Raw genomic sequence first — 13,087 nt, 5'->3', positions numbered from 1 at the left:
CTGGTTAGACAGGATCTAATTTAGGAGTATGAATTGGATGCAAGCCACACTTTTAGTTGAGCTTAATCTGATTTCCTGTTCCATCTTCCTCCAGCTCCATATAACAGTTCAGACGGGGCGTTCACTGCCGTCTATGAAAAAGTGTCACTGCTGTCCATCTCCACAGTATCACTGTCCGTTTTGCGGGCCAGGATTTTTTAAGCCCACAAAACTGTCAAAGGTCAAGATTCACATGGACGGTCATTTTAATAAAGCAGTTTCCTATCTAGGTACGGTGTTTTTATTTACAGTCATTTAAACTGTGATTGCAATTTTTCCCCATCTGTAGGGTGTGTACGTATATGTGTTTGTATTTGTATGTGGTAAATTTTAAGACGTAAATATTGGATTCTAAATCAAATTCCCTTTGATGTTTCAGATTACACCATTCATAGATGTGGACTCGGCTGTAGGAAACGGCAACACTTTCACTGCTTGTACTGCACGGCTACCGTACTTAGGAAAAGAGACCTTAAAGTCCATCTTTCATTCTGCCACATGAAACACACCCGAACACCGTCTGTTCAGACCTCAGACTCTTCAGCGCCGGCACAGAACCCAAACCCCACACAGTCTGCCCGGGACTCAAAACCTACACGGTCTACCCACATCCCAAATCCTACAAAACTTGCTTACTGCGCAAAGTTCGAGGAAGTACTGGCTTCATGGCTTAACAACACTCTCCTCATGCGCCGGGACCCTGCAGTTCACACACGCTTAGAGAAACCATCCGAGCTCCAGCCTCTTCCCTCTCCGGACCTTGTTGGTATGAAAGAGGATAAAATAAAGACGGCCAAAGACCATGACTATGGTTCCAACCTTGACGAGGCTGAACCAAAGGAGAACAAAGTAAATCAGTTTATTGTGTTTTTTTTTAAGTAAAGTTTTCAAATAATTTTCCTTGTATTGGAGAAATTTGGCTTCATTTTCTTTTCACATTTTGCAGCTCCATATAACAATTCAGACGGGGCATTCACTGCCCTTTGTGAAAAAGTGTCGCTGCTGCCCATCTCCACAGTATCACTGTCCGTTTTGTGATCTAGAATTTTTTAAACCCACAAAACTTTCAAAGCTCAAAATTCATTTGAGTGGACATATTAAAAAAGCAATTCCCCATGGAGGTATGTTTCTATTGTTTTTTTTTTCAATTTAATATTTAATGGATTGGATGTTAAACATCTAATAAATGTCACCTATTTATGTTTCAGATTACACCATTCATAGATGTGGACTCAGTTGCAGGAAACAGCAACACTTTCACTGTTTGTATTGTACGGCTACGGTGCTCAGGAAAAGAGACCTGAAAGTCCATCTTTCATGCCACATAAAACGCACAAGAACTCCTCCAGCTTCTGACCAGAGCTCAGACTCTCCTTTTGAGATGCCTAGCCAAACCCTGGTCACTACATCCTCTGCCCAGACACAAAGTCCTGTAACATCTGTCCTGAGCCCCAACCCAACATCACTTCCCCTAAACCCCAAAAAACGAGCTTGCAGCACTAAGTTAGAGGAAGTACTGCCTTTAAGACCAAACAAAACTGAGCCGTATAGCCTTCCTCAGAACCCTGTAGTTCAAACATGTGTCAAACAACTTTCTGTGGTAAAACGTCGCTGCTCTCCGGATTGTGGTGGTACATGTGTTAAGGAGAATCAAATGAAGACGGAGGCTCAGGACCATGATGGTTCCAACGTTGGTGAGCAATCATTGAGGAAAACAAAGTGAGTTTTCTTTTTTTTTTTCCTTCTTTTTATTCATATAGTTTTGCTTTTATTATGAAGCTTCTTTTAATTGTGCTGTTGAGAAGAGTTTCTTACCGTGATTTGCTAGCTAAACACTAATGGGAAAACGTTAGCGGTTAGCTGATGTTTACTATTGTAAATGGTACAGTGGGGGCAGCCGTGGCTTTTCAAACTTTGCTCATATGTTCACATAACTACTACATAATCTGTGGGACTCTGGGATTTAGTAGAACGCATACATTTTTTTTTTAGTTTGATCAACTAAACCAGAACACTGATTGGCTTCAAGTAAAAAAAAAAAAAAGATATTGAAAAGTCAAGAAGATGTCACTTATCTCACATTGTGCTACCTTGGGATCAGTTCCAAACCGTCCTGTTGGTAAGAAGGAATGAATCGTAGTCTCCGCATCGTAGTCTAAATTAATCAGATTCCCTGCTCCATCTTCCTCTAGCTCCATGTAACGGTTCAGACGGGGCGTTCAGTGCCATCTTTGAAAAAGTGTCACTGCAGTCCATCTGCACAGTATCACTGTCCATTCTGTGAGCGACGATTTTTTTTAAACCCACAAAACTGTCAAAGACCGGGATTCATTTGAGTGGTCATTTTAATAAAGCAGTGTCCTAAAGAGATGAATTGACTAATTGTGATAGGTGTTTTTTTTCCATATCTAGGGTATATTATGTATGTGTTTATATTTGTATGTGGTCAATAAAGAAAATGTAAATGATTTATACAAAACCATAGTAAAAACGAAAAATCACACTTCGTGTTCTAGTTTTTTTTAATATTTATATATTTATAAATGTTTTAATTTTTATATGGTTAATATTGCATATGACTATTGAATTTCAACTTTGATATTTCAGATCACATCATTTGTAGATGTGGACTCAGTTGCATGAAACAGCAACTGTACACCAACGGTACTCAGGAAAAGAGACCTAAATGTCCATCTTTCATTCTGCCACATAAAACACACAAGAACTCTGTCGGATCGAGGCCCAAGCTCTTTTTCTTCATCCAAGGAATTGAGTTTTGAGACTTTTTCAAAAAGAACATATCCCCAGAACCATTCCGAGACCTCACGCTTTATATGAGTCTGAGCAGAAGCCCTGTAGCACCCCGTCCCGACGGGACCCAGCATTGTATAGTCTGCCATAGTTTAAGCCCTATGTTGCTTTTCCTGGTCCAAGCCTTATCAGTTTTCCTTGTATCATGAAGTTAAAGAAAGATCTACCTGTACAAGTAACCAAAACCTGCTCTTGGTTATAGTCAGTCTCCCATGCTTATGGACTCATAAAAAAACCCATCGCTGCTAACATGATATTTTGAGTTATGGTTATAGAAACCTCGTGTGAAGGTGATTTTTCTTTTCTACAGATTATATTTTGATATTCACATTATGATCAAATTGTGACATTCTGTTAATTCAGTGCTGATTTTCAAAAATAAATGTGCAATTTATTCACACAACAGCAACTTTATGTTAAGATATAACGGATGTTTCTTAGATTGGCATCACGATCACCTAAGACATAAATATTTGAATGCATACTGGTTAAACCAAGACCAGTGTGTATGTATGTTTGTATTATTGGTATTACAGTATAATAAATTTATTACATAGTCATTAAAACACCGTTATGCACATTTTGTGAAAGTAAAAAATAGGAGTACTGAGTATCTGACCTAAACAACAACAATTTATTTTAAAAATTGCATCATCACATGGACCAAAACAAGAAGCTATGTGGAAATGTTGGTATTCTAAAGATCAAAATGAAAATAATTCATGGAAATAATTTATATAATGGAAATGACATACATTTGGAAGAATGAGTTGGAAATATTTTTTTAATTAACTTCTTTCAATATAAAACGTAGGAATTTTTGACCAAAACTGCAGGTGTGTGTGTCTGTGTGGTGAATTTTTGGTTAAACGAAGCTTGTTATTAGGTGAAGTTGCTCACAGTGTGTAGATAATCCAGAATTTTTACTCAAGAGTAGCAATGGATCATAATAGTTACTCAAGTAAAAGTAAAAATACTAATAAAAGTGTTCCCCTCCAGCACATTAAACAGATATTCAATTATGTAACTGAGTAAATGTAACTTAGTTGCAGGCAGCGTTCATTCAACAAACCGCCACTGTTTCTGTCCCGTGTCTAAATTAAAGAGCCGCCGCGCCAGTAGGTGGCAGTGCATCACCGCTACTTTGAAAGCGCCGGGAGAATAAGTGTCAGCTTGAAAGAGGTAAACAGTCCACGCTGACCTGCACCAACAGCGTTTCGCATCATGTGTCGGTGATAAAACCTCCCGAGGCAGAATGAAGACTCTGAGGTTCGTTCATTCGCGACTGCCTCTCTTCCCACGGAGCTGTCAGAGACCCGCCGTCGCCTGCAGGCTTCTCCCCACGTCTCACCGAGGACAGCCGCCCGTCCTTCAGTCCAACAGGTCCCTGGCGCTCTCCGCCTCCAGCCTGAAGAACTGGAAAGACCTCGGCAGCAGTTCACACACAGAGGAGGAGGAGGAAGATGGAGACCTCCTGGAGGAGACGGAGGTGGAGGAGCTGTTCCAGCAGCATGTCCCTGCGGGGATCGGACAGGGACAGCACAGGGTGTTTATCGTCCACCCGGATGTGAAGTGGGGGAGCAGAAAGCAGTACCTGACCACAGGTATGACGAGTCCAGCACGCTCAGTTGAACAAGGCGGTTCCTCAGAGGGTTTTTACTTCGCTGTGTGTTTAATTTACAGCCGAGCTGATGATGGCCGAGGCCGAGGGACTGGTGAACACCTTGGACAACTGGACAGTGGTGGACAAGATCATTCTCTCCACAAAGACACCAGAGAAGAAGAAGATATTTGGAAAGGGAAACTTCCAGCTTCTTACAGGTACTACCGGCCTCTCATCAGTCCTGTCCGATGGGAAGTCTGCTCTGAATGAAAATGTGTTTTCTGTCCAGGGAAGATCAGGGGGACCCCGGGAGTCACCGCTGTGTTCGTGAATGTGGACCGCCTGTCCTCTGTGTCTGAGGTGAGACTGCGCGGAACTGACCGTGCTGAGTGGTTCATTAGACTTACTGATGCCTCTTGTCTCCAAATCCAACATCAGAGGGAGTTCGAGGAAACCTGGGGGGTGAAGGTCTTTGACAGGTACTCTGTTGTTCTCCACATCTTCCGCTGCAACGCCAGAACCAAAGAGGCCAAGCTCCAGATCTCACTGGCAGAGATCCCCTTACTGAGGTGATATCACACTTCATGTCACTACCTGTGTCAGGGTTCTCACACTGAGTGATCATGAAGGTAGAAGAACATTCGTGTTGATAACAGTGGGTGCCTGTACATCTGTTTGTCCATTATCAGTCAATCTGCCCACCATTTATCCAGTTTTCCATCCATCTGTTAGAGAACCCAAAAATGAGACCGAAGTGAGAGTAGAACTACTTCAACATATTTTTTAACTCAAAAGTAAAAAGTAGCCGTCCAAGAAATTACTCAAGTAAGAGTAAAAAAATAAAAATAATTAAAAAAAAATAAAAAATAAAAAAAAAAAACACACAAAAAAAAACTGAGCAATTGAAAAAAAAAACTGAGCAATTGATCAACAAAAATAAATGCCCACCCCTAATTTATACTTTTAAAAAATTTGGTAATAAAATATTGAAAACTGTGGAAACTTGATTCTGGTAAAGTTTGGAAGTTGGGCAGGAAAATATAAAGTTGCATTTAGCCTCGTCGCCTTTGTTGCACTCTTAACGTCTTAGTGTGCTCTTTTTGCCGTCTTTCCGCGGTAAAACCCGCTTTCTGTTCCACCTGCAGGTCTCGTCTAAAAAACGACATGGCGGATTTGGATCAGCAGGGCGGGGGAGCGAGGTACATCGGAGGCTCAGGTGATGCAGCCCTGAGACAGCCAGCGATCCGCCACATCGACTAAAGACCCGACTGACCCTTCCTGCTCGGTTCTTCCAGGGGAGACGCTGTATGAAGTCCAGCAGAGGCTGCTGAAGGAGCGGGAGACGAGGATCCGCTCGGCCCTGGAGAAACTTCGCAGAAAGAGGCACCTGCTGCGGTCTCAGCGGAAACACAGGGAGTTCCCCACCGTGTCCGTGCTGGGATACACCAACTGTGGTGAGAGCCTGGAGACGCCACTCGGAAAGTCTCGGGCACATCGTTCTCATTCGTTTTTGCTGTATCCGTGTCAGTTATTATTATTAATTATTTCCATCTGTTCAGGGAAAACCACTCTGATCAAAGCTCTGACCGGCGACAGCGGCCTGCAGCCCAGGAACCAGCTGTTCGCCACCCTCGATGTGACCGTCCACGCCGGCCAGCTGCCCAGTCACATGACCGTTCTGTACGTGGACACCATCGGCTTCCTGTCTCAGCTCCCACACCAGCTAATCGACTCCTTCTCCGCCACCCTGGAGGACATCATACACTCGGTAGGGAGTCCGGTTTCTTCTTCTACACCCACTGGAATAAGACGAGCTTTTATTTCATTTATTAGACTTGGCTAAATATTAGGAAGCATTTTGGAAGAAAGTGATTGTGACGTCATTAGTGCTCTCAATATGTTAGGAGTTTTTTTTCAGTAAATTGCCGTTTTTGAAGTCTATGTGCTTCCAGTTATCGATTAATTAGTTGCTAAATTTATTAAGGATTATTTCAATAATCGATTAATCGTTTCAGCCCTGTGCTCATTTATTAGAATGATTAAAGTCTCCCAGTAAGCACTCTTTGTTTTTGGGAAAACATGAAAAAAAAAGAGTAATCAGGAAATCTTTTTGTAAGGCTGGCATTGGAAGCAGACACCACATTGTCTGGTGGGTTTCGTCATCGTCCTTCCAAAAAACCAGCTATGTTGATCAATCTGATTCCAGAACTGCACAATCCATCAACAACCATAGCCATCTCTGCATTATTTATCCAGCAAAGGACTGTAATATTTGATTAATTCAAGCTTTTAATGCTGATGAAATATGGAAGGCACATAATGCTGCCCCTTTAAAACACCTCTACAAGGCTTTCGCACAAACCACATAGCTACATGCTCACACACTCGCTCAACGAAAGTACGTGGCCTTCTAAATCACATCATTTTGAATGTTGTTTTGAAGATTAACAGAACCTAGATAAAGTTACAAGGTGTTGATGAGGCCTTCCCTAACCCTAAGATTATCACAGTTAAAAACATATTTTTAAAAAAAGACTCTCTTTCCATTCTTGCGCCCCAGGATCTGTTGGTTCACGTCAGAGACGTCAGTCATCCAGAGACGGTGAATCAGAAGGCAAACGTCCTGAACGTCTTGAGGAACCTGCAGATCCCACACAGGCTGCTGGACTCCATGATCGAGGTTCACAATAAGATCGACCTGCTTGGCAGGTAAGAGTCTACGCTTCCCCAGCGGAGGAGGAGCTGCTTCGGTTTCTGCTTTGGAAATTTTGCAATCTGAGATTAAATCTGCCTCTGCTGACATCTTCTATTGTGTGTGTGTGTGTGTGTGTGTGTGTGTGTGTGTGTGTGTGTGTGTGTGTGCGTGTGTGTGTTAGTTATGAGAGCTCGGAGCCCTGTGCCGTGCTCATCTCTGCCCTGCAGCAGCGAGGCCTGGATGAGCTGAAGAGAGCTGTGGAGCAGGAGGTCGTAAAGTCCACCGGAAAGCAAATCCTGGACCTGAGGGTAAACCTCAGCTCTCCTCAGTTAAGGTCAGAACGTGACGTTCGGTCAGCTGGTTTCATGTTCCGTTATGGACATGAGGTGAGCGTGTGTGTGTGTGTGTGTGCCCTGGTCCACAGCTGGTTGTACAAGGAGGCCACCGTCCAGGACGTGCAGGTGAACGCCGAGGAAGGCTCGGCCGTCGTCAAGGTCATCATCAGCGCCGCTGCTCACGGACGCTACAAGAAACTGTTCGAAAGTAGATGAGAGAGGAAAGGAGGAAAAAAAATGACTGAACTCAGAACCATGAAGAGCTTAGGAAAATATTGTGTTTACTCTGCAGCGATTAAAAGATCTGAGCTGACAAATCCGAGAGAGAATGAGACTTTTTCTTGTAAGAAACATACACTTGGCTTCACGTAAGAAATGCAAATTGTTCTCGGGTAGAAAACAAAACGACATCAGCTGATTTTCTTTTTAAATCTGCTGCTCCCTCTTGGAATGGGCGGAGGTCTACGGTCGCAGTTTGTGGTTCAGTCCGATCACCAGGGAGCAGAGCGGAAGCGGACCCACAAAATCCCCCGCTATGATGTTGAGGCTGTGGGGGTCCGACCCGGGTCTCTGCTGCTCCACCCACTCCCTGAGACGCTCCCAGTTCCTAAAGGTCAGCGTCCGCAGGGATTCCTTCGGGTTCTTGGCGATGTATGACCTCGGAGCCGTGAGGTTCAGGCCGGAGACGAAGAACCCCTCTGTGGAGACAGGAAACGTTGAGTAATGCCGCATCTCTCCACCTGGAGGCGAGGTTTAAGTCACAAACTTGCTAGAAAAACCTCAGACATTTTCAGACTCATCTCAGAAATTTTGTACACACAACAGGGACATTTTAGAGTTTAAAAAGTCAAATAATTTCAAGAAAAAAAACTCAGAAATTTTCAGATCAATTTTAGAAAGTTTGTAGAAAAAACAAGGACATTTGAGCTTAAAAGGTAAAAAATTTGCCAAAAAAAATTTTTTTTTGAGATGAATCTCAGAACTTTTCAAGAAGAAAAACTTGGAAACTTCTGACTTTCATATGTCAAAGATGTCCAACTTTTGGATGTTTTGAAAAGTCACAGTTGCTAAAGTTGCTATAAAAAAACCTGACATTTTCAGATTAATCTCAAAAATCTTCTAAAAACAATAAGGACATTTCTGAGTTTCAAAATTCAAAAATTTGCTCACCAAATTTGCTTCAGATTAATCTCAGAAAATTTAAAAACAATAAAATAAAAAGATTTCAATGTTTTTTTTCTAGAAAATGTAAAAAAAAACTTGGTGGAAACGTCCTCATTTTGTTTTCCATCTCCAAAGTCCCTGATCCGCCGCCGTCACAGCAGACCGACTCACCTGGTCGTCCCATGTCTTTGTTCCAGTCCAGGCAGCGGATCACGTCTTGTGCCGTTGTTTTATTCGCCCACCAGTACGGTATGGCGGGCCACAGCTGCGGGTGTCTGGCCACCAGCTGGGATTCGTAGGACAGGATGACCTGGTAGCCGGACGCCCAGAGCCTCCGCAGGCTCAGGACCGGCTCCTGTTCGGGGGACAGAGGACACGGTGAGGCGGCGTCTGGTGTTCAGAGCCAACGTCAGCAGCATGAAGAGGGAGCCCACCTTCCGGGGACACAGCTTTGAGCCGAACAGCTTCTTCAAGTGGGTAATGAACAATTCGTGGCACGCGTCGTCCATTCCCTCAAAATGGCTGCAGGCCAGGATGACGACCTCCTTCGGGTGAGAGTTCAGCCAGTGCTCGACGCATTCCAGAGTTTTCTGTGGAGTGGGAGCCAGTTATGGTGGGAAGCCGCGATGAACGAGAGCTGCCGACGTGACCGGAGCTCACCAGAACTGTCAGGTGCGTGTATATGACGTGTGTGAAGTAGAGGTCGTCAGACGGGTCGTTGGGTTTGTGCGCAACGCGGAGATCGAAGAACCGGATTCCCTTCGACAGCTGCTCCTCGATGCTCTTGTCCTAAACACAAGAACGAAACTCCATGTTTGAATTCAGCCTCCTGATCGGATTTAGATCCAAAATTTAAAAGTAAAATCCGATATATATAGAATTTTTTTCCATACCAGAAACATTTCCTACGATGCTGTATTAATAGCTAAAAACTAAACAAACTAAAGAAAAACTAATCAGTCAACTCTACAGTTTCTCTAATCTCCGTGGAATGTCCTCTCTCGCTGTTGTGGTTCTCAGCCTGTGAACTCTGACCTCTGGTTTTCAGCCCCTGTTCTCTCTGAGAACATCGAACAAACGATCACATTCTGCTCTATCTGCGTCTTGTTAAACTTTGGATCATCTCAACTTGAAAACCTTCATGACAGTCATGTGACTTCTGGCTCCAAAACGCTGATATCAGCGACTCCCTCATCTCCGTACCGCAGGTAAGATCAGTTTAAAAAAAAAAAAAAAAAAGGTTGTTTCTTGATGAGATCAAGGCAATTTAAATTTTTGCACTAATAATGTTTTTTTTCATATTTCCTCACCTAACAAAGATAAATCTATTCTGTCGGGTTTTTCTGGAACAGATCGACACAAAGCAGTGCAGGATTTGAAGTGGAAGGAAAGCGATGTGCGGATTTTGTGAAATTTCACACGTAAAAATCTGTAAAGTGTGGCATGCTTTTTGTAGCAAGGTTACTTTAGTTTTTGTCAACTGATAAAAATAAAAATTGTAATTAGTGAGGAAAAAACTATAACAGGAACCATATTGTGCGTTTATAAAATTAACTAAAACTTACTAAAATTCTGCTTTCATGTTTATAAATCCATTTATTAGCATTTCGAACTGAAGTGAAATTGATTTTTTTTTTTTTTTTGTCCACACACAACCAGTTCAGCACTTCATACCTGCCTGTGGTTCTGTCTGGTAGTGAATATTAAACAGTGGATAGCATCTTCAGAAAATTGATTCAATTATTATTAATGACCATGTTTGCCCCCAACTGTTTCTGTCGCCATTTCATGGACTTGTCTGCTGAGGTGAATATAGTTTTATTTACCTACAATTTGCTGTGCAGTCCTTTGGCTAGTTCAAATGAAATAACTTCATGGGATTAAATAAAATTTGAAGTGATGTGCCAAGCAAGTGGAGCCATGGTTACCGTTGCCAGGAAACATGAAACCAGCCACATGGCTGGTTTCATGTGGCTGGCTGGTTCTTCTGATCTTCTGGTTCAGAAGAACCAGAAGATCTTCAGGTTCTTCTGCCTAAAGAACCTGAAGATCCTGTCCAACCAGAACCATAACTGAGCCCGGCGTCTCATCCACCCAACCAACACCTCAGATAACCCACTTTTGAACGCCTTCAAGAGGAAACAGAGTTACTGATGGGACCAACGGGAAGGCTTGGTCTTGATCCAAGAGATTAACGGTATTAAAATCTCTGGGGCTAAAAGTGTTTGATTCATTAAGAGTCTCAGTGAATGTGGAGAAACAAAGACCCGTCAGAAAGAGATTCCTCTTCGTCTGGAAGAAATGATGCGTCTGACCTCTTAAATAAGACATTATTTGTAATAAACTTTAAAAACCTCAGTCCTTTTCTTTCCATTTCATAATTAAGCACTGCTTAGAGTTGCTCTTCATAAAATCTCCATTAAACACGTTGAGGTTTGTGTCGTAACGTTTCTAAAACTTGATCAAAACTAAATTAAAACTTAAGGAGAAGATGAAAACCGAGACGTCCTTTCTTGAAGATGAACTCTGAACACGTTGACTGGTCGTTTTTTGATTTTTTTTTTTTTGTTACTCCACATTTCTTCGTACCTGTGTGGTGGCCCATTTAAAGATGAGAGGCCTGGTGACGCAGTAGAAAAGTCTGTCCAGGAGCCAGAAGCAGTCCGACTCGGACCGGAGCAGGGGCGACGTTATGTCCAGACAGTAACTCATGGCATCATGGCTGCCTGTTGTGAACGAGACGCCAACGCAACATTTGAGACTTCCAGGAACGAGAAACGGGTTTGTAAAATGACGTCACCTCAAACTGGAACAGCAGGATGAAAGAAACACTTCTGTGTTATTTTTAGTCTCACTCGAAGTTATTTTTGGTGATATCTGACTGCTAAACCATTATATTATTATAAAATATATAATGGGCTTCAAAACAAAAGGTAATTTCTATTTCCTTGAATGACCAAGAGTTCATCACTTTCAATTTTTTTTTGTGCAAATGACATTTTTTAGAGCACAATTCTCTCTCAATAAAATTACCGTTAAAGATGACACCCAGTGGTGTTTTTCTTTTTGTTAAAAAAAACCTTAACCTAGCAGCAGATAAACAGTTGGGTTTGTATGTATTTGGTTATATGCCTGTTTGAATCATTAAATTTGATTGGTTGTGATGTATATCTTTATGAACACTGAAGAATGTTGATAATGAACTTTGACCATTCCAGTCTGCCCTGATTATCTTGTCAAGCCTCTTCAACGAGTTGACAAAGTTTCCTTAAAACAGCTACGATGAAAACGAACATTTTGTTCCACCCGTACTAAATACAAGAGGCTTTTGATTTGATATTAAAAAAAAAAAAACACCACCAACAACCACATGCAAATAAGGATGAAAAACACAGACATTTTGAGAGGAATGCTAATCAGATGCCAAGGTCATGACGTCATACAAGGTTTGTGGAAACCTTTTGTTTGAGAGAGCAATTGTTATCTTTGTTAAATGCATATTGTCATCAGAACAGAAGAAAAACAATGGAACAACTTATCAACATACAACTAAAAAGACTAATAAATTTCAAAGATGTGTACCTTGTACTTTTAATACCCCATAAATGTCAGCATTTAAACACCACCGGATCTAGTGGATGTCTAGTAACAACATGAACAAACTTCAAATAAATGGCAGACTACGACAGTAATAACCCTTTCAAGATAAAAAATAAATGTAAAACAGCACAAGCAATTCAAATGAAAACTTAAAGAAGGGATGTTTTATGTTCAGCCGTTGAGTAAAAGGACTTCCCATTCCTGAACGAAGCTTTGTAAAAGGGAGAATTTTGCATCGATAGCAAGACGATTAAATTCAAGCATATAAATAAAACTGCTATTTAAAAGAAAGAAAAAAAAATCCGGATTAACATTAAAAATAATCTACAACACCAGAGGATAACTCCTACTGCAGCCTGCGAGGTTCAGTGTGAAGTGAGAGTGACCTACCGGGTATCGCCAGCTCCGTCAGGGGAACGTCCCACAGCTCCTCCGGCAGGGCGGACATCCAGTCCTGGTTGTTGACATCCATGTCGAGCCGTCGGTATCCGAGCTGCGGCTCTGAGCAGCCACTTTTACCGTGGGTCACATGGTTTATCTGCTTCCCTCCACCTGATTCCTCAAAGCCATCGACCACAAAACAGCAGCGGCGGCAGGACGAAACCGAAGGAGGGAGGAGAAACTCGCAGTTTCCTGGTTTTTACTGACCAATGGCAGAAAAAGCGCCACCAGAGGGCGCACGTTCAAAAAAATGAAATAAAACAGCTGGAACTGGGATCGTTGGTAGTCGGCCATTTCTCCACAGAGGAGTCAGTGTATCGAAAAATACGATAATTATATCACATTATAGCTATATAATATATTGTTTTAATCCTTGGTGATCCCAGGATTAAGTTAATT

At 42.2% G+C, this 13,087-nt stretch overlaps 3 protein-coding genes and 1 long non-coding RNA gene across 7 annotated transcripts in view; 3 read left to right on the top strand and 1 right to left on the bottom strand.

The window, feature by feature from the left end:
- LOC103149342 (uncharacterized) overlaps nucleotides 1-3,254 on the top strand; it is an 8,553-nt gene extending 5,299 nt beyond the window's left edge. For all 3 annotated transcript variants that reach the window (XM_016679835.1, XM_007568442.2, XM_016679836.1), the window contains 5 exons: nucleotides 95-269; nucleotides 419-888; nucleotides 986-1,160; nucleotides 1,248-1,758; nucleotides 2,647-3,254. In XM_016679835.1, the coding sequence (XP_016535321.1) occupies nucleotides 95-269; nucleotides 419-888; nucleotides 986-1,160; nucleotides 1,248-1,758; nucleotides 2,647-2,662 (1,347 nt within the window). In that variant the 3' untranslated portion in view covers nucleotides 2,663-3,254. The remainder of the gene's footprint in view (nucleotides 1-94; nucleotides 270-418; nucleotides 889-985; nucleotides 1,161-1,247; nucleotides 1,759-2,646) is intronic.
- Nucleotides 3,255-3,965: 711 nt separating this feature from the next.
- gtpbp6 (GTP binding protein 6 (putative)) lies at nucleotides 3,966-7,800 on the top strand. 2 transcript variants are annotated; one of them, XM_007568439.2, is made up of 10 exons: nucleotides 3,968-4,454; nucleotides 4,534-4,671; nucleotides 4,743-4,813; nucleotides 4,892-5,022; nucleotides 5,599-5,669; nucleotides 5,749-5,907; nucleotides 6,013-6,221; nucleotides 7,014-7,162; nucleotides 7,330-7,482; nucleotides 7,573-7,800. In XM_007568439.2, the coding sequence occupies exons 1-10, from the start codon at nucleotides 4,106-4,108 to the stop codon at nucleotides 7,697-7,699; spliced, it is 1,557 nt and encodes a 518-aa protein (XP_007568501.1). In that variant the 5' UTR covers nucleotides 3,968-4,105; the 3' UTR covers nucleotides 7,700-7,800. The 2 variants fall into 2 exon arrangements, with proteins under 2 accessions (XP_016535323.1, XP_007568501.1); XM_016679837.1 differs by lacking the exon at nucleotides 7,573-7,800 and having other exon boundaries at nucleotides 3,966-4,454; nucleotides 5,749-5,980; nucleotides 7,330-7,422.
- On the bottom strand, nucleotides 7,748-13,039 carry plcxd1.2 (phospholipase C, X domain containing 1, tandem duplicate 2). Its single transcript, XM_007568441.2, has 6 exons — nucleotides 12,638-13,039; nucleotides 11,237-11,373; nucleotides 9,308-9,436; nucleotides 9,082-9,237; nucleotides 8,819-9,002; nucleotides 7,748-8,181 (listed from the first exon to the last, which is right to left on the bottom strand). Exons 1-6 carry the CDS (start codon nucleotides 12,717-12,719, stop codon nucleotides 7,946-7,948), a joined length of 924 nt encoding a protein of 307 aa, XP_007568503.1. The 5' UTR covers nucleotides 12,720-13,039; the 3' UTR covers nucleotides 7,748-7,945.
- On the top strand, nucleotides 9,547-10,378 carry LOC103149340 (uncharacterized). Its single transcript, XR_477462.2, has 2 exons — nucleotides 9,547-9,855; nucleotides 10,000-10,378. It is a non-coding gene; the product is annotated as an uncharacterized LOC103149340 (long non-coding RNA).
- Nucleotides 13,040-13,087: the final 48 nt, after the last annotated feature.

This window comes from Poecilia formosa, unplaced genomic scaffold (genome assembly GCF_000485575.1).
Source record: "Poecilia formosa unplaced genomic scaffold, Poecilia_formosa-5.1.2 Scaffold222, whole genome shotgun sequence".
In the NCBI taxonomy this organism is placed as follows: Eukaryota; Metazoa; Chordata; class Actinopteri; order Cyprinodontiformes; family Poeciliidae; genus Poecilia; species Poecilia formosa.
Note: the sequence above shows the minus strand (reverse complement) of the source record. Positions and strands in the feature narration are given on the sequence as shown.